Below are 18418 nucleotides of genomic sequence, written 5' to 3'. Positions count from 1 at the left end.
AGAAGCTTGGCTCTGTGGTGTGTCCAGATCAAGAATGATACTATGGGAAGTTAAATGAAATGAGATGATGCATTTGAATAAAGGTTAGTGATCTTGTGGGGAAAGAAAATTACGTCTGGCAAGCTTTTAAAATTCTTTGCTAGGTGAGCTCCTTGCTAGTGAGGGACCTGAGTGCAGAGAGACTGGAAGTCAGAGACTGGATGCAAACAAGACTGAAAGGAGAAACCTGCTCTGGGGACAGCAGCAGAAGTGACAGTAAGTGTATTTCATTACAATTCCGGAAACTGTTGCTGAGCGTCACTACTGATGGTTGTTATGCCATGATGTTTCCATCAACATTTCTTCCATAATGTGTTGGAAGGACTTCTGAGGAAGATTCTTGGTAACTAAAGCTCCAAGTGGAAAATCCTGTGGAGGAAAACTCAAAGCAGTAACTGCATGTTTCGCCTTTGTTCTGTGTGGTGCCACTGCAAGATATGTAGCATAGCTTGAATCAGATCTAGTAATTACAGTTTACCGAGGATAAAATACATTGCAGAAAACAAATTTGCAATTCTCCTCTCAAGAAAACACATATGTATGTTCACAAACACTTAAACTCTTCAGGAATTTTAAAACACTTACTCTCTTCCTTCCACTCCCCGTTCTTTCACTCCCTCTCTGACTTCTGTGGTCCAAACAATGCCATTATGCCAGTTTCCAGTAAGTGTGACAAACTGTTCTAATTAAGTCATTTAAAACAACAGTTTTATTGCAAACATATGTGAAACCAAATGTGTTCCTAAATTACTTTTCTACTGTTCCTTTGTGCAAATTAGATAGCTTCAATCATTGTAAGTGTGATTTAGGAAAGCTGGAGTTGTTGGAACCCACTGTACTGTGAGAAGAGGATGCATTCTTTGTTTATAGAAATATATGTGCTGGTAATATGTGTTGATAAGGAATATATTCAGCTTGTTGAAGTTTAATTCAACTAACATGAAAACTTTACATAACACTGCTTAAAATATTTCAGCCTAAGGAAGCAGATAACCTGTGACTTTCAGATGTAATAGACTTTGCCTTCTTAACTCAAGAACTAAAAAGATTTAGTCAATTGGTATTTATGGCATGAGAAAGCTATTTAACTATTACTCTAAAGACTTACTAATGCTTTCCTTCTGTTATTTTTTAAACATGTTTGAAATTTAACTGTTTAAATTTGAGACAATATGTTTAAATCTGCTGAGTAAATATTTAACTTCTGTAAGTACAGTGTTTGGTGCCTGAACTTAAGATTCTAGACATAGAAAGCAAAGTTTTGTCTAAACAAAATCTTAGTTAAGTATGAAGTGGAAGATCAGGAGTAGGTCTGCAAAAGATATTTACCCTCAGCATGGCAGAAATCAATGAAAGGCAGCTAACTCTGCTGTAGAAACTGCTGGCTAGAGTTCAGCATTCAAACTGCCTACTCAGTATTTAGAGACAGGTTAGCACTTTTGAGGTTGTTTCTCAACAGTTCATCTGCTAAATTAGGACATATTTAGTCTTCAACTCTACTTGCCTCTGTAAATTCAGAGATTCGCTCCAGGACACACTTCTAACAAAATCTGAACTCTTTTGGAAGAAAGGCAGACATACAAGATGCTTATCCCACTTTCATTCACCCAGACATACGAGATGCCTCTTTGATTAAAACTCTCTGGGCAGCCTGTTCCAGTGCTCTGTCACTCTCAAGGTAAAGAAATTTGTCCTCATATTCAGATGGAACCTTCTGTGTTTCAGTCTGTGCCCACTGTCCCTCATCCTATCACTGGGCACCATTGAAAGGAGTCTGGTCCCATCCTCTTGACATGCACCCCTGAGATATTTATAAACACTGATGAGATTCCCTCTCACCCCTCCCTTCTCCGGGCTGAACAGACCCAACTCTTTCAGTCTTTCCTCAGAACCCTAATCATCTTCATAGCCTGCTGCTGGACTCCCTCCTTTCCTCCCTTGTCCTTGCAGTATTTCAGATGTGGCCTCACCAGGGCAGAGTAGAGGGGGAGGGCAACCTCCCCCGACCTGCTGGTCACGCTCTTCTTTATGGTCCCCCAGATACCATTGGCCTTCTTGGCCACAAGGGCACACTGTTGATTAATGGTCAACCTGTTGTCGACCAGAACTCCCAAGTCCTCTGCAGTGCTGTTTTCCAGCAGGTCCTCCCCTAACCTGTACTGGTGCCTGCGTTTGTTACAGCAGGTACATTCTCAAATGCCTAGCTGAAATGGGTCTGATTTTGTATGGTATAAACAAAGCAGGCAACGTTCCTGCTCTAAAATCTGTATGTCAGTGAATGGAGTACATTAGTGACAGGAAAGAAGAAGCAAACTTATTTGCTATATGTTCTTACTTCAAAGTGATCCGCAGTCCTATTACTTGCAGCTTCAGAAATGGCAGTTCTTGCTTTCCCCTAGCTGCTCAATCAGAGCTCATGAGTCTTTTTCCCTTCCCTCCTCAGCACTCACATCAGAGCCTGCAGCATTCTCTCCTGCTTCAAGCCTCAAAGTGCCAAAGTACTTCGACAGATCTCCATTGGAGGGCCCCAGGGCTTACCTGTAAACTTCCAGCTGCTGATTGCAGAAAAACAGAATGAGGATTCAGCAGAGGCCTTCAGATCCTCTTATCTGGGTTTCAAGCACACTCTGGCTGCTGGCACTACTGCCACTTTAGCCTTGGCCACTGAGGTCACTTTAAGGCAGCTTTTAATCTGCAACATCACGTCCTTACTGTCTGTCCCCACAATAACCAAATTATACTTCCTTTTCCTGGCAAGAATTTTTAAAAAATCTCAGATACCAGTTTTACCTGTTAAAAATTTATCAGATGACAGACAACAAGAACATGTCTAAAAAGACAAATACATAGTCTTAAGAAAAACTATATATTCTTGCACTTGTCAAAAATAAGAATGTCTTTAGAAAGGTTGAGAATGACTAGTAATTGAAGTGTCTTTTTCCGGTCTTTTCGTAATACACAATACTACTCAATATACCTGCAATATATGTAATACATTCACAAAATAACCTTTACCTGTTAATTCAATTTTCTTAGTTTTTGTGTCTCTAAATCCTGGGTACGGCTTAATTATACTTGCTTGAATTATCTGTGTGTAAGTCCTAGCTCATCAAGGATAGTATTTCTAAGATTAGAAATGGGTGGTGGAGGTGGAAGATCCTTGCAAATAAATGCTTACATCATGATGCATGTGTGATTCTCAGTCCTGGATTTCGTCTCTAGACATCAAATATAATTATTCTAAGTGTTCAAATGGTTTTAACAGAAAAGACTGAAAGCATCGTATGATTTCCACAAGTTTCAAAGATCAGTTAATATGCAGGTTCCTCCTGCACAATGGTACATACAATTTGTTTTGCCACCTCTGTGTGAACTGACACAAACTGCAGCTGCAAGAACTGCTTCGGCAGCAGCAGCTCATCTCCAGCAGCTTTGTCTCCTAGAGACTACGGGAGTATCCACTCTGTGGTGCAACTCACATCTTGTGACTGTTGTGCTTTGCCAGAGCATTGCTGGGCTTGCCCAAAACATCAACAAAATTAGGTACCATAACACTATGACTAACAAATCTCTCATGGAAGAAGAGGCAAACAAGGTTAAAAGGATGGTACAGGTTCTTCAGTCGTTACAAGAAAACAAGGGAGATATGATTATAAAATACTTGCTACTAATTCTTGCCTATAAGAGAGCAGAAGTATGTGACCATCCATACTAGACTGCAGGTACAATCTAGCTGACAATATTACAAACATGAATAGCACACACCAATAAATGCTGTGGGAAAGGATTAATAAAACCTGAAAAAAGATGGCAGATGGGAACGAGCTACCAGAAGCAGAACAATTTATCTGATATGCAGCTTGTCTTTGGCTCATATCTATGAAAGGAGGAGACCAAGAACTAACGATAGTTTTTCTGTCTATACCAGCCCATTACTGAGTATCTTTGCCACGTGCATGGATATACAAAAAAATAAGTAAATGCTTGTATCAGATTGCCTGAGAAATGTTGAATGAATTGCATATGCAGTGCATCACCAATTCCTCATGTGCAGTACACTTGACCTGTATCCTTGGGACATAAGGTTTACTGTCTGTTTGTCCCTCAAATTTATCTATGAGAGTTTTTGTGGCTTGAAACAGAAGAAAGACTGAGAACCACTGCCACTGATATCCTTGAATAAGGAATGCTCCACAAAGATACAGATTCAAGTCTCCTCAGACAATGATATCATATCAGAAATGTCCATGTATGCCCAACAGTGAAGTGTCCCATTAACTTCAACATAAGGAAGTCAGGCAAATGTGTGACAACAGCTATGCTCTGAAGAACTTTTTATCATCTAACAGCAGACCTGGAACTTAATCTGTACATGAAAGCCAACAGTTTATACGATATACTTTGGTATCCTAACAGGGTTTCACCTTTATGGACATTAAGGCAACTTTGCTCCATCGAAACAGATTCCAAAGACATTTCTGATCTTTTTCTCATCTGATTACACTTTGATATGGGTAGTGTGCAGAGTGCAGGCCAGAAAGTTATTCTGCTGATGGTTGTTTGTCCTCAGCTTCTATCTTTCACCCTTGTGCAATAATTGACCTGTCCAATGATGCTGCTAAACCTACGTCTAACTCCTGAAAAGAATGTGAAGAAACAAAAGTTTGAGCATTGTGATATCAGCTCCAAGGTATCTGACCTGTGGAAGGTCAGCAGTCACTGTGAGTTGCAGGAGGACTCTTCTGTGTTTCACAAAGAAAAAGCACCTACCTAACCCTGCTCCCACAATAACAGCTTTGTTCTGACCATAAGGAAATACTAAGGACATGGCTGTATCCCATGAGAATAACCAACAGGAGTTTTCCCATCTGCTGGAGAACCACTCAAGAAGGTATGGCATTGTGACTTCCTTTCCAAGAGCAACACAGGTCTATCAGGATTTAAAACATTGCTGGACTTAGTGACCTGTTGCATGTTTTGTCTATGAATGATCAGAGAATTCACTCAAGATGTTGAAGACCGTAAAACCTTCCTGACTAAATTCAGGTATACACCTTTACAGAAGTGTCCTAAGGAATCAGAGGAGGACATTAGACGGAGAAAAATTCAAGATTTATAAAGTCATAAGGAGGAGAGAGTAGTATGATTTTACAGCCTGAAGAGTAGGGCAATGATCTGCTTCTCACTGTTAAAAAACTGCTCTGTAGGTTATTCAGTACTTGATATAATAAATTCACAGATTGCCAATAATTTTGATTTAAAGTATATACTTTTATTCAACAAAGCTGTTAAAGATTGTACCTTAGTTGTTGTGGTTGTATGAACACAATTTTTAGTGTAGAATCAAATTTATACCTGTGGTCAATCGTACTTTTTTTTAATATGTGCACCTGTCACAACATGTTACCTTATCTTGAATGAAGATAATGTACAAAAGGTCAAAAAAATAATTACCATATGGATACACAAAGCATCAAGTTTTTTTATCCTTTTTAAGGATTGAAAATTCCATATGAATGACAATCAAAGCAAAAGGAACAAAAACAGATCAATAAAATAATTTTGGGAAACAATAGTACTGTTGTAAGAGCTAAAAAAAATGATTCTGTGTTTGATGCAAGAAAATTTTATACACTTACTGAGTAAACCTTTTCAGGTCTTGACTGTGTCAGGAGTAAGCTACACACCAGCTGGGATAAACCGTGAGTACTTGGGACATTTTCCAAAGAATTACATGCCAGGATATTGAAAGTTTGAAAGTATCCCATCTTGCCACACAACTAAGCCAACATTTTTTCCTCTCAAGTCACCATTTTGTATCTAAAAGAAATGGAAGTGTAAGAATGGAAGTGCGTCTGGTCTCATCCAAAAGTGAATGAGTGATGTCGAATTGTTTAGGTCCTCATATGGTTCCTATAACTTAATATAAAGACTGTCCACCAAATATTTAAGAATATTGATTGGATTTAAAGAATTTCTTCTCACTTTAGAGACTATTCCTCTCAATTTTTGAACCTATCAGAGTATGGCAATAGTATTGAAGATATTTGTCAAACGACAAAAATGAAGACTGTTTAGTGTCATGCTGTTCCATTTCTTATCATTAAGCTTTAAGAATAAAATATTTTTTAAAACATGTTTCCTCCTTGCATGAATATTTCAAAAGCCATGTCTTTAAAAAACAAATTCACCAAGTGCTGGATTGTTCACCCACTAATAGGGAATGTAGTCCAATGGTTAAAGCATAATTATGATAAAAAATATTTTAACAATTCCTAAGTAAAAGCAACAGTAAATCTAAGAACTCAAAACTGATTCTCATGGCTTATCATGTGTAACTTTTGTAAGAAGAAAAAGTAAACAGAAATAGAGTTACCAAGCCTTCTAATGCCTGATTTGTCATCGGTGCAGAAAAATAAAGCTGAGTCACCTTATTGCAAATGACACATAAGAGAGTCACAGTAGTTAATTCTGCACAGACCCTTTTTGTAACATGATTTGAGATCCTTGCCTTTGTATCTGTATGTGTATTAAGTCTTGTCAAATGCAATGCCAAATCAAAGAGATTATATTTTATATTTACCTCTGATTATTGCACAGCTTATACTCATACTCCTTAGCTTAGTGGGTGCAAAGACTCAGAATCTGTGACATGCAAAAAGCATTTCAGCTGTAATAAACTGCTGCTCAGTAGCAACGGACCTGAAGTATTCAGAAAGTCTACAAACTTCAAAAGGCATCACATAAAAGCCAAGGTTTGATAAAAAATTCAACATTCCAGAACAAATTATCATTGGAGACGATCCTGGAAAAGGGGTGCATTTTTCTCCATTTCTTGAATAAACATCCACAGTAATTACATCCTTCCTGTTGCAGAAAACAGAAGTGAATGTTATAAATCTTGAACAAGGCAGAAGTTACAAGTTTCTGTTTCTCACTCTACTGACTGAAATTACGTAGATCATTTACTCCCTTATGCAGCCTGCACAACAGTAAAATGACTTCTGTCTTGACTTGGAGGTGCTCTGTGAAAACAGAGCATTATCTAAGTATGTGCCTTCTACAAATCTAGAGAAAGGATGCTCCATCTGATGGACCTTGAGACCTCAAGTAACACTTTGGCTCCTACACAGACAGGATTTAGGATAAAAACCCAATCTTTAAAGGAATCTCTGTACCTAGAATAGTTGCTGTATGCGGTAGCAAATTATTAAGAAACCCTTAAATGTTTGGATCCCCAAATCACAAATGCAAGTAATAATTTCATCAAGTTTGTAAAACTTGGATTTACATGTAAATTTAAGGGAAGGCATAATCTCATGGAAATTTATGAATGGGACTCCCTTGACCTCACACAGAAAGAAGAGGTGCTTTCCATAGCAGGCTAAGGCAGGTCAAACTAGCTGGCTGAACGAGCTGGCTGATTGAACGAGTTGGCTTGATTGTCCATTTTATCAGATTACACAGATTTAGGATTGTGTTTGCTTTCAGTGTCACCAGTTTAAACAATTTCTGAAGCAGAAGGTCAGTGCTGTACAGTATTTATGGAAACTTTAATCAACATTTCACTCCAAACAATTTGCAAAATTGATAAGAGTTTTAAGAAGTTTCAAGAATCCTTTGTAGCTCTTTCTTTATTATTTGCTTGCTTGTTTGTTTTTAAATAAAATACTGACAAAGTTGTTGAAGTCACAAATTTACAAAGGTACATTATACTAAATGGGGCTTATCGGGTCTGTCAGACACAGTACTGATGCATTATTTTTCAAGTGCAGAGAAAAGAATAGAAATTATCACAGAGACACAAATGAACATGTTTATATTAAGCCTTATGATCTTTGCCATTTTATCTGTAGATGAAATCTGAGTTGGTGAAAGAAACTTCAAAATGATGCTAATGACACAAACAAGTTATCTCAAAATGTTAAGCTCCTGAGCAAAGGCAAAAGCCAAAGAAAATTCAGATTGTTCTTCCTTCACTAATCTCTGGATTCTAGCGCGACCTAAATTTGCTATTCCCATACAAAATAATGCATATTTTAAACAAGGAACAAAAGATAGAATTATGCCTACCTTTCAAACTGTAAATGATAAGAGGGAATTTCTTTTCATTCATTGTGCTTATGTTTATTAAGGTTCTTTTCAGACTAGAATCATTCTGTGTAAAATCTCCTAAAGCAAGAATATTGAATGCTAATTAAATATGGTAATTTACTAAATATGGTACTTGACACCTGTTAAAAAAAAAAAAGTAATTTATGCGTAGTTATTGGCCAGATATCTGTATTCAGCAATATAATTTAGACTGACTCTATGGGTTGAGACCTCAGGAAATCTCCAGAACAAATTCAAAGCTGAGGTAAGAAAGAACAGCCACTTTGTTTGAATGACTGGTGGATGAGACATTCAGATATCCACTGAAAATATTACTTCTTTGGAAATACCTGGCATCACTTCTCAAAGAAGCATTAGACAAAATGTACATACCAGTATGCGTCACTGTGCAACTGGCATTTCAAAGAAAAGTCATAGGTCCTGAGAAACTGCTGGAAATTATGTGACTGATTCCAGGTGTATATATATATATATATATATATATATATATATATATATAGGTTGTGGGAATTTTCAAGAAAAAATGTTTCATAGAAAATATTGTTTAAAATTAAAACAAAAAACCCCAAAACAAACAAACAAACAAACCCAAAAAAAAGGATAGTGGAACAACATTAATATCCAAATTAGTAAGAGATAACACAAACACTATATAATAATTAGTGACTACTGAATAATCAGTTATGATTACCTGCATTTAGGAGTGGAATATGGGAATGCTTCTCTGTGGACAGAAGATTCTGACTGATGCTTCTGGGTGCTTGGGTCTGTAACTTTATGAGCCCAGTTCAGTGAGGCATGGATAGAACCAGCCTTTTCTCACGCCATCACTTGGAGAACAGTCAGTACCTCAAGGGACTACTTGGCACTCACACAATCCAGTCGTATGTTCATCTTTCAGTAATGGATCCTCTCTATTTATGTTCCTGGCTTCTTTCTCTTCGCTTGTACCATGGCTTTTAGTGTAATTTGAATCTGGGGAGCAGGGGAGGAAGTGGCAGAGATTCATTGCCTGTCAATAGATAATTCATCAATCTAAAATGAAAGCCTTGCACGAGCGGATATTCACCTTTGCTCTACAGTGTATGACACAAAAAAATAGTTTTTTAATTGCAGTAGATAGCATGGGATTTGAGATAGAGGCTGTATAAACCCACTGCAGGCCTGCAAGTCAGAGAATTGCATTTTTTCACCTTTGTATTCTTGCTACTGTACTGCAGTCCTTTTTTATATTTGGGTTACTCATATAATCCAGCATTTATCTTGCACAGACTATTCCAATTTAGGTGCTTTAGGAAAAAATCCAGACAGTGTTTTTCTTGTGTGCTCCAGATGTTTGCAATAACATACTACTAAAGTGAATGCCAGTGGTAAAGGTTATTCTTTCACAGGAAATACTTTGCATCTGACAACAATCAATAGCTCCTTAGGGAAAAAAAAAAGGCACCTATATGTTAGCAGACAGTTAACCAGTAAACAAAAAAGTAATCTTGGTATAATCAGACTAAAGATAACTTCCAGTAACCGATTTTGAAAAACAAGCATAAGAAATTACAAATATAAACTATTGCTTTAGGATTACTACAGAAACATATTCAGCCACCATTCTCCTTTCTGTCCTACAACCTGTTTGCTTTTCGGTTTTGAAGACTAAAAAAGAAACTTCTACTCTTTCCAAGCACTTATGCATTATGTATTTGTCACAGGAAAAATATAGTTTATCTCCCATTATTCCTATATTTTAAAAACATTTTGATGGACGTTTGCAAGAGAGATGTAATAAACATTTGTTTTGTTGAACTGTTTACTGTGAGAGTAAATACATTTTTGCATCTTTCAAGGATGTATGTGCATATAGGTCAGTTTTCTTCTTCTCCCATATTAAAGTAATAGATTCTTTTCCTTGCCTATCCAGTGGATTGCTGTCAAGTCAAAGCACTGCAAAGAGAATGATTTCCACACTGTTAGAAGCCATTTTATAATATGAATGGACCAAATTCACGTAACTGAGACAAAGCTCATATCACCTCCAGCTGCTTGTATTCTGGCTGAATTTCGTTTTATTTGCCTGTCTTGCTAGATCCAAAGGTTGCACTCTGTTGAATTTTACACTGAAAACTGAATCTTTTGTTGAATTAAAACAAGTCACAGATATAACAGATACTCATATTTTTTAGTCATATGCTTCATTTGTTTATCTACGTACTCAAGGAGTAGTTTGCAGAAAATAAATTATTGAAATTATTTCTTTTGTTTACTTTTCAGAGCTGTTGGCATTTTTGGAGACATATTACTACTTTGATTTTGATGGGAAAAAGTAATTTGACAGGAAAAAGCAAATCAGTGCCTGGGGAAAACACAAAACGAAGGATGGTTCATTTGCTATGGTTGTTTTACGGCTCACCAGTGAAGTGTGATAGAACACACAAGGGGTTCAAAGAGGACTTCCATCTTGGTAGTATTCCTTATTTCCTTGTGAAGTGCTAATAAATCTTGGGAGTTGGCATTCCAATACAGAGACATTATACAGATTATTCTTAGAACTGTGTTAACTAATGTGATGCTCCATCCTGGGCAGATTGATGGAACTGAACATGAGTTATACATTAGAGACATTTTATTCACATTTAATAGAGAATTTTTTGCATATATTTTTAAAGTTTGGCTAAAATAATGAAGTTTGTTTGTTTGTTTTTGTTTTGTCTTTTGTTTGTTTGTGGGTTTTTTTTTTGTTTGTTTGTTTTGTTTTGTTTTGTTTTGTTTTGTTTTGTTTTGTTTTGTTTTGTTTTGTTTTTTTTCCACAGTATCACTCAAGAGAGGATTTGCCAGACAAGGAAAGTAACTTTTATTGTCACCTTGATTATACACATTGCAAATGACATACAACGAAAATAGATTCCATAAAATGCTGCTCTGGAGAATAACATAGTCTAAGCTGTCTGTCCAGTTTCTTAAAAACTTAGCTCCATGCTTGTAGCTCTTCTCTATGAATAACCAGTGCTGTACCACCTTTACTGGTATGTAAATTCTTATAAGAAATATGTGTTGATTGTGCACTTGACTGAAAGCACAATATGAGTAGTTTCATACCATACATATGGTACGCCTGATTTTTAAAAAATACCAAGAAGAAAAAGGTTGGAGAACTAAGACAAGAACTTGGAAAGGGTGCCTTTGCCTTAATTCTTACTTCCATTATATTTGCTAGTTAATGATTGGAAAAGAGACAACTTAACTCAGAATTATGTAGTTTATTTCATGAGATCCTGAGTTTCTTTTTAAGGGAATAACTTGGTTTTGAAAGAAGTGAAATAACAAAATGGCATTTAAATATAGAACACTTCAGAAAGTGCTTTTAATTTTTTCCTTAAACTGAAGAGTCTTTCAGTCTCTACCCAAATGAGTGCAAGCAGCTAGTGTGGTGTCCTCAGAATAACTGTTAAAGAATTCTTTAGGAATTAAGAAAAACACATCATACTTGCTTAAATTATAGAAGCATTTTGGAAAGAGATTAGCCCACTATTCTTTCAGCAGAGAAAAGATAATAGATGAAAACAAGCACCTGGAATATTAGTTAGTGGCACTGTACTATAGCTTAATTCATAGCTATTATTTAACTTATGATTAATTTTGAAGATTTCAGTGAATATTTTAATGAGGACATGTCAAATACGCAAGCCTGTTGCAGTTGAATTAAGATTTCTCCCACAATGTAATTTGGGAAGAAAAACACAGGTTTACTTTTTCACTGCTTCCCTATCTCGTATGTGCAATATTTACTTTAAGGATGTATTGGGTTTGCATGGCAAGATTTTCATAGAGGAAGGACTAAAGGGGTGGCTACTGTGAGAAGCTGCTAGAAGTTTCCCCTCTGTCCAACAAAGGCAACACTCCAAGACACATCCATAGCTGGCCAAGGCCAAGCCCATCAGCAATGGTGGTAGCACCTCTGGGACAACTTATTTAACAAGAAAAAAATCCTGTGAAAATGCAGCCATAGAGAGGAGTGAGAATGAGAGCAACAGCCCTGGAGACACCAAGGTCAGTGAAAAAGGACGGGGAAAAGGTGCTCCAGGTGCTGGAGCAGAGATTCCCCTGCAGTCTGTGGTGCAGACCATACTGAGGACGGCTGTCCTCTGCAGCCTATGTAGGTCCACAGTGGAGGAGGTTGATGCTTGAAGGAGGCTGTGACCTTTGCGGGAAGCCTGTACAGGAGTAGGCTCCTGGAGGGATCTGTGGCCTCATGTAGAGAGGAGCCCAGCCTGGAGCAGGTTTGCTGGCTAGACTTGTGATTGCATGAGAGACTCACCCTGGAGCAGTCTGTCCCTGAAGGACTGCACCCCCTGGAAGGGACCCCACACTGGAGCAGGGGAAGAGTGTGAGGAGTCCTCCCTCTGAAGAGAAAGGAGCTGCAGAGACAACATGTGATGAACTGACCACAACTCTAATTCCCCATCCCCATGTGCTGCTCAGAGGGAGGAGGTAGAGAAAATCGGGAGTCAAGTTGAGATCTGCAAGAAGTGGGGGGGAGGGGACGGCACTGTTTTTAAGATTTGGTTTTATTTCTCATTATCCTACTCTGATTTGTTCAATAAGATATTAAACTGATTTCCCAAAGTTGAACCTCTTTTACCATTGCTGATAATTGGTGAGTGATCTTGCCCTGTCCTTATCTCAACCCATAAACCTTTCATCATATTTTCTCTCTCCCGTCCAGCTCAGGAGGGGAATGATAGGGTGGCTTGGTAGCACCTGAAGTCCAGCCAGGGACAACTCATAAATTCAAAAAAGGGATACATAATAATTTTATCATTCCCAAAAACAGTTAGTTTAGTTTAGTAAATTCCTTAACTTCGTTTGGAAAGTTTGAAAATTTTAAAAATAAATCAGAATATTCAGATTAAAGATGTTTTGTTTGACCTAGAAGAATTTATCAGCTTTTACCGTTGATAGATAAAACGAACCCCAAACAAAATACTTTCAATGGGCAACAGCAAAATAATTTTTAATTCTTCTATCTGAAATACTAATAACTGGGGAAAGTGGGATGTAGTTCTACATATATAATCGCTAAAGTGCTTATTTGATTTCTATTCCCATACAATAATAAGTAAGAAAGTTTTATGACACTGAATCAGCTCCTCCTAGGTAAGCACCTGGGGCTTTTTGCCTTTTTTTTTTTTTTTTTTTTTTTTTTGGTAATGAGAGAAGCAACTAAATATAAAAATAGTTAGACTTCTGTATTTCTCATGTGACTGGTCTGGCTGACCCTCATGAAAGATTATTTCTGTGATTCATGTGCATTTTATTATTACTCCTGATTTCTTGTATAGCTTCCAACTCTCTTTGTGACTTTACACATAAAATAAATAGTATAAATAAAACAGCATGATCAAATCACTGCTTTGTGTGGGTGTGTGTTCAGTTCATTCTATGTTAACACTGGACTGAGATACAGGATAGTTTTTTCCAAAAGGAAAAGTGCCATCTACTGAATCATCAAAACAAAATTTTGCAGCATCTTGAGAGATTTTCCTGAGAGATGTCCTTTCCAATTAGTGATCAGGGCAAGCCTTACACAACTTTTGAGTTTTCATGAAATCACAGCTGGCAATGGTGTGGCTGAGTGCCACATTACTTCACTAAGTATTAATTTATTTTGTTATTTGTTTTTGTTTGGGTACTTTATCCTGGATTAAAAAGTGTTAGTGGAAGATCAGCAAACTGCACTTTGAAGGTGTTAAACTTTTACTTACAAAAAAACTTCATCTTCCAAGATTTCTGGGGAGACTTCTTGTGTATCCCCTGCATCTCCTTAATGGCCTACAGAAGGCACACTTCAAGTATAGATTTACTCCTCTTTTCCCTCATTAGCCATTTTAGGTTTGGTGAAGGTACAGATAGAAAGACTTCAAAAAGAACAAACTGATAACACACTGATAAATAACAATTACTTGCAGAGGCAGAAGCAAAAGAACAACTAGTAGACAGCTTTGCTATGGGACACTACCTGTTAGCCAATTGAGACATAGTTTAGCAAGGTAAAACATAATTTTTAAAGGCATAAAATTCCTTTCAAGACCAGTAGGACAGTGAACTTCACTCAGAAAAATTGTCAGTTTTTTTTTTTTTTTCCAGGGATAAGCAGGAGATACTTGGATGAATACAAAATATCAGCCACTACATATACCTGTACAGCTCTTTGAAGAATGTCACTATGAAAGTGGAGGGACTGGTGAAGTGGACATGATTTATATCTTCAAAAGTCTGCAAATTTTATAACCACAAGATTATGGGTAAAGTCTTGCCATGACTCAAAACTTACTGATGAAATAGAACAGGAATCAATTTTTGCTTCTTAAAGTAAAAATATTTAGCAGTGAGAGGTGACTAAGGCTGTATACAGAGACAATAAAAAGGTCAGCAATTGTATAGGAAAAATATGTCTAACCATGAATCCTCAATTAGGGTAGACAAAATTTAGAGGATCTGTAGAGGTCTGTAGAAAATATGTCATTAATTTTGTGACAGAATTTTCTACAGAAGTGTGGTAGAAACCACCCCTTACCTATTTAAACCATGTTGTGTATAAGTATGTTATACAGTATCCTTAATTTCTGTCAGAAACTAGACTTTTTTCTCTAATTATATAGTGGATATGTACAGGCTTCTGCATGGATAATTTCACTGATAGCTTTTCATAAATGTTTTTTTCTGTTTGTACAACGCCTTTGAGGAATAGTATTCAAACATATTAATTAAAACTTACTAAACAACTTGTGGGCTGCTTTCTTCCTAATTAGTGGTGACTGCAGTTTGGAAATTCTGACTGTATTACTTTGCTAGCTAAATCATATGATGTTATTGCTCATACAGAAACAGTTAAGCAAAAATAACCATCAGGAATGTTTTTATAAGTCAGTGTTGAAAGTGCTTTTGCTTTGGTGAGATGAAAAAAATCTACCCTGACACTTGAGAAAAGTCAAGAGGAAGGACATGGACTCTTCTTGATCGTGGCCTCATTGACATTGCTTAAAAGGTCTGTAAAACACTTGGCAAAAAAAAGAAAATTACAATATATGCCCACTAACAAATTATTTCAGCCAAACACTGCATGTTTTATAGTGGTAAAAAGTGGGAAGATAATTATACCTAACTCAAGACAGTAAGAAGTGCTGTCAGCCTCTGTCTAGTCGTATCCCAGTCCCACACCCTCCCCAGAGATGAACTGTTCATCACTAGTTGAGATTTTTACTATGTGCAGGCACACTGCTCTGGGCAAGGTTTCTGCTTTTCCCCTCCTGCTTTAGCTAGGTTAAAACATCTCTGCCTGCCAAAACTCTCAGAAGCATTTAAAGCATCAAAGTCAGTTGCAACCATGCAGCGTGATCCTCGAAGCAGGCTTGGCTGCATGCCCTCTTTTTGCTGTTCATAGCTAGTAGGAGGTAGAAACACCTAAAACAATGCCACCTTTTTGCAGTAAGACGGAAAGCCACCAGAGGTGAGTGATATCTAGCAATCTCTTGCTTTTGCCCTACATATAATTCTCCTAATAACGGTAGGGAAAGCATGTATTCAGGAGCAGCACTGGCCTGCACTTCAGAGAAGGAGATAGCTTGCATATTCATAAATGCTGTACTGACTCATGCACATTTTTATTTCTGTCTGATGAGATGCACAACATTTACTTCTAGACTAGAAGGGGTAGAAGGGGGTCTACTGATCACTGTGTTTTTGCACCGCACCACATAGAGGTGGGCATAAACATGCAAGTGCTTTTACCTATTCGGTGGCATTTACAAAACATCGTCCTTTCTACAGCCTCCTCACAGCAGCGAAGTCCAAAATGAGCGTGCCAGGATGCTTGGAGTGCAGAGCCGTACTAGTGTAACCTCCCAATTATGACTTTTTTTGACCAGAAACAAGCACCATTGTTATCTGCTTCGACTGGAATTTTGAAACGAGCCAGCCACTAAAACGGTTTCCTTTTTCGGAGGCTGTTTTGGCCGGTAAACGTTTTCCTTCGCAGAGCTGGTGCAACCAGCCACCATACCCCGGGATCACGGGGAGGCTCTAGAGCGACACACCGCCGTGCTCTCGGTCCCGCGGGCTGCCGAGTAGGGACGAGGGGGGGAAGCGCCTCTTCCGGAGGAGCCGCCCTGCCTCCCCCGCCCCTCCAGGAGAGCAAGCGGGGGCGATGCCGGGGGCGGCGGGCGCTCCTCCCCCGGCCCGTCTCCCCGGCCGGAGCCGAAGCGGGAGCGGGCGGTGGCGCGGGCGGGGCGAGGCGCAGGCGCTGCGCACGGCGGGCTGCAGCCGGGTCCCCGCGCCGCTCCTGGGAGCCGATGGCAGCTGCACAGCGCGGCCGCCCGGCGGAGCGCGGCGCGGCTCAGCGCGCCCGGCGCGGGATGCGCGGGCGGGCAGGCGGCGGCAGCGGCAGCGGCTGCGGCAGCACCAGGAGCAGGAGGGAGGGGGCCGGGCGGCCGGCAGCCGCCGCGCTCGCCTGACCTGCGTGCCCCCTGGCCGCGCCGGGCTGCCCCGAAGGATGTCCGCCCAGTCCAAGGGGACCGCATCCTCCTCCTCGTCGCCGTCCGAGGGGCCGCCAGCAGCCTCCAAAGCCAAGGTGAAGGAGCAGATCAAGATCATCGTGGAGGACTTGGAATTAGTCCTGGGGGATCTGAAAGACGTGGCTAAGGAACTTAAGGAGGTGAGAAACGGAGGGCTGCGTGGGCGGATCCTCCGTCTGCCCCGTGGTGGTCGAGAAGCACTCGCCCGTGGGCCCTGCTCCCCCGCCCCGGGGCTCCACTGCCGCCCTCAGGCTCCTTTAGCCACTTCTCGGCGGGTCGAGCAACTGGTGTCCAGGCTAGGCACCGGGCGGTCCCTGGCCGTGCCCCGGGGCTTACGGCTATGTCTCACTGCGGTGCCCGGCGATCGAGAACGGGACGGGGCAGCATGGATGGAGCCCCGTGTCCCGAGTGCAGTGCTCCTCCGGGTCCGGTCGTGCTGCCCCGGCTGCGAGGTGGCTCTTCCCGGGGACTTCCTACCTCGGCTCACCCCTCGGAGGTGTTGTGTGCTTTTTTTTTTTTTTTTTTTCCCGGGAGGCCGGGGTGCCTCTCCTGCGGGGTCTCCGCCGCGTGAGGAGGGCATTTGACGGAGCGGCGGGACCCGCAGCCTTGGCTGATTCTGGGTTGCACCGGGCCGGCATCCCGACGGTGGGAGAGGCGTCAGGAGCGTCTCCACTCCCGCTCCAGCGTGTTTAACTTTTCGGCTGCACGGTACAGCCGCATATTCACAGGCAGCAACCCGGCTGGCATCTCCCAGCCGGTGAGGGCTGGGGTGTCCCGGAACCCCCCCGCACCCACCACCCCGGTTGAAGGGTTCCTGCCCGGCTTGGCAGCACCGGCACGGCAAAGTCTCCTCTGCCTCTGCAGGCTGGTTCACCGGGAGCTGAGCGCCGTGTTTATCTTGCCTTATCTGGCAAGATTGCCTTTGCAATCTTCCTTTTGCCGGTGGCCAGTGTCGTCTCCCCTGGGTTAATCTACAGGCAGAGTGCGATTACCGCGGGCATGTTCATGAACAGGGAAATGCTGTATCTGAAGGACAATAATTTGTCTGTCCTTTTGGAGATTTCCACGTTTTCTTTATTTTGCTACACAACTGGTCGACAGATGGTTGGATTATGCTCCTAAATTCAAGTCCAGAATCTCTGTGCATTGCTTTATAATCCTGTATTTGACATTTATAACAGTCTGTGTTTTTTTTTTTTTTGCTATCAAATATTAGTTTTTCTATTTTAACAACATTGTCAACAAGTTTCATTCAACAGACTTTTGCTAATTGAAGCAATCTGAAATTTGCTCAGTCCTTCGTATGATGTTGAAAGATATATAAACAAACAACTCACTAATCACAGCTGTTAGACTTCTTTGCCACCCACAATTCCAGATTTCTCCTTTTTGGAAAATGTATCTATAATTTTCTTTGCCTTAATGTGCTGCTCTTCATGCTTTGTAGTTTTTTGAGGTATTTTGAAGTGGAAATAAATACTGTTTTTATGGCAATTTTTTCAGTGTTTTAAAGACTGATAGAGTAAACTGGCTTCTGTTGCTGCCAAAGCACATTTTCAGGACCTGGAGAGTATGTACTGTGATCTGTCCCATGAATGTAAATCATTCTCTGCACATAATCAGTCCTAGCTTTCCTCTAGTGAGCAAACAAGATTGGTGTAGGTTGAGATCCTATGTCATCATTGACTGTGGCACTTTTT

At 40.0% G+C, this 18418-nt stretch overlaps 1 protein-coding gene across 3 annotated transcripts in view; it reads left to right on the top strand.

The window, feature by feature from the left end:
- Nucleotides 1-16207: 16207 nt before the first annotated feature.
- PRR16 (proline rich 16) overlaps nucleotides 16208-18418 on the top strand; it is a 154455-nt gene continuing 152244 nt past the window's right edge. The window contains exon 1 of one of the 3 annotated variants that reach the window (XM_021292598.2): nucleotides 16208-16858. In XM_021292598.2, the coding sequence (XP_021148273.2) occupies nucleotides 16352-16858 (507 nt within the window). In that variant the 5' untranslated portion in view covers nucleotides 16208-16351. The remainder of the gene's footprint in view (nucleotides 16859-18418) is intronic. The other 2 variants (XM_005506224.4, XM_065045331.1) reach the window with 2 other exon arrangements.

Source organism: Columba livia, chromosome Z (assembly GCF_036013475.1).
Source record: "Columba livia isolate bColLiv1 breed racing homer chromosome Z, bColLiv1.pat.W.v2, whole genome shotgun sequence".
In the NCBI taxonomy this organism is placed as follows: Eukaryota; Metazoa; Chordata; class Aves; order Columbiformes; family Columbidae; genus Columba; species Columba livia.
The sequence above is the reverse complement of the archived record's forward strand: the minus strand, read 5'-3'. Positions and strand labels throughout refer to the sequence as shown.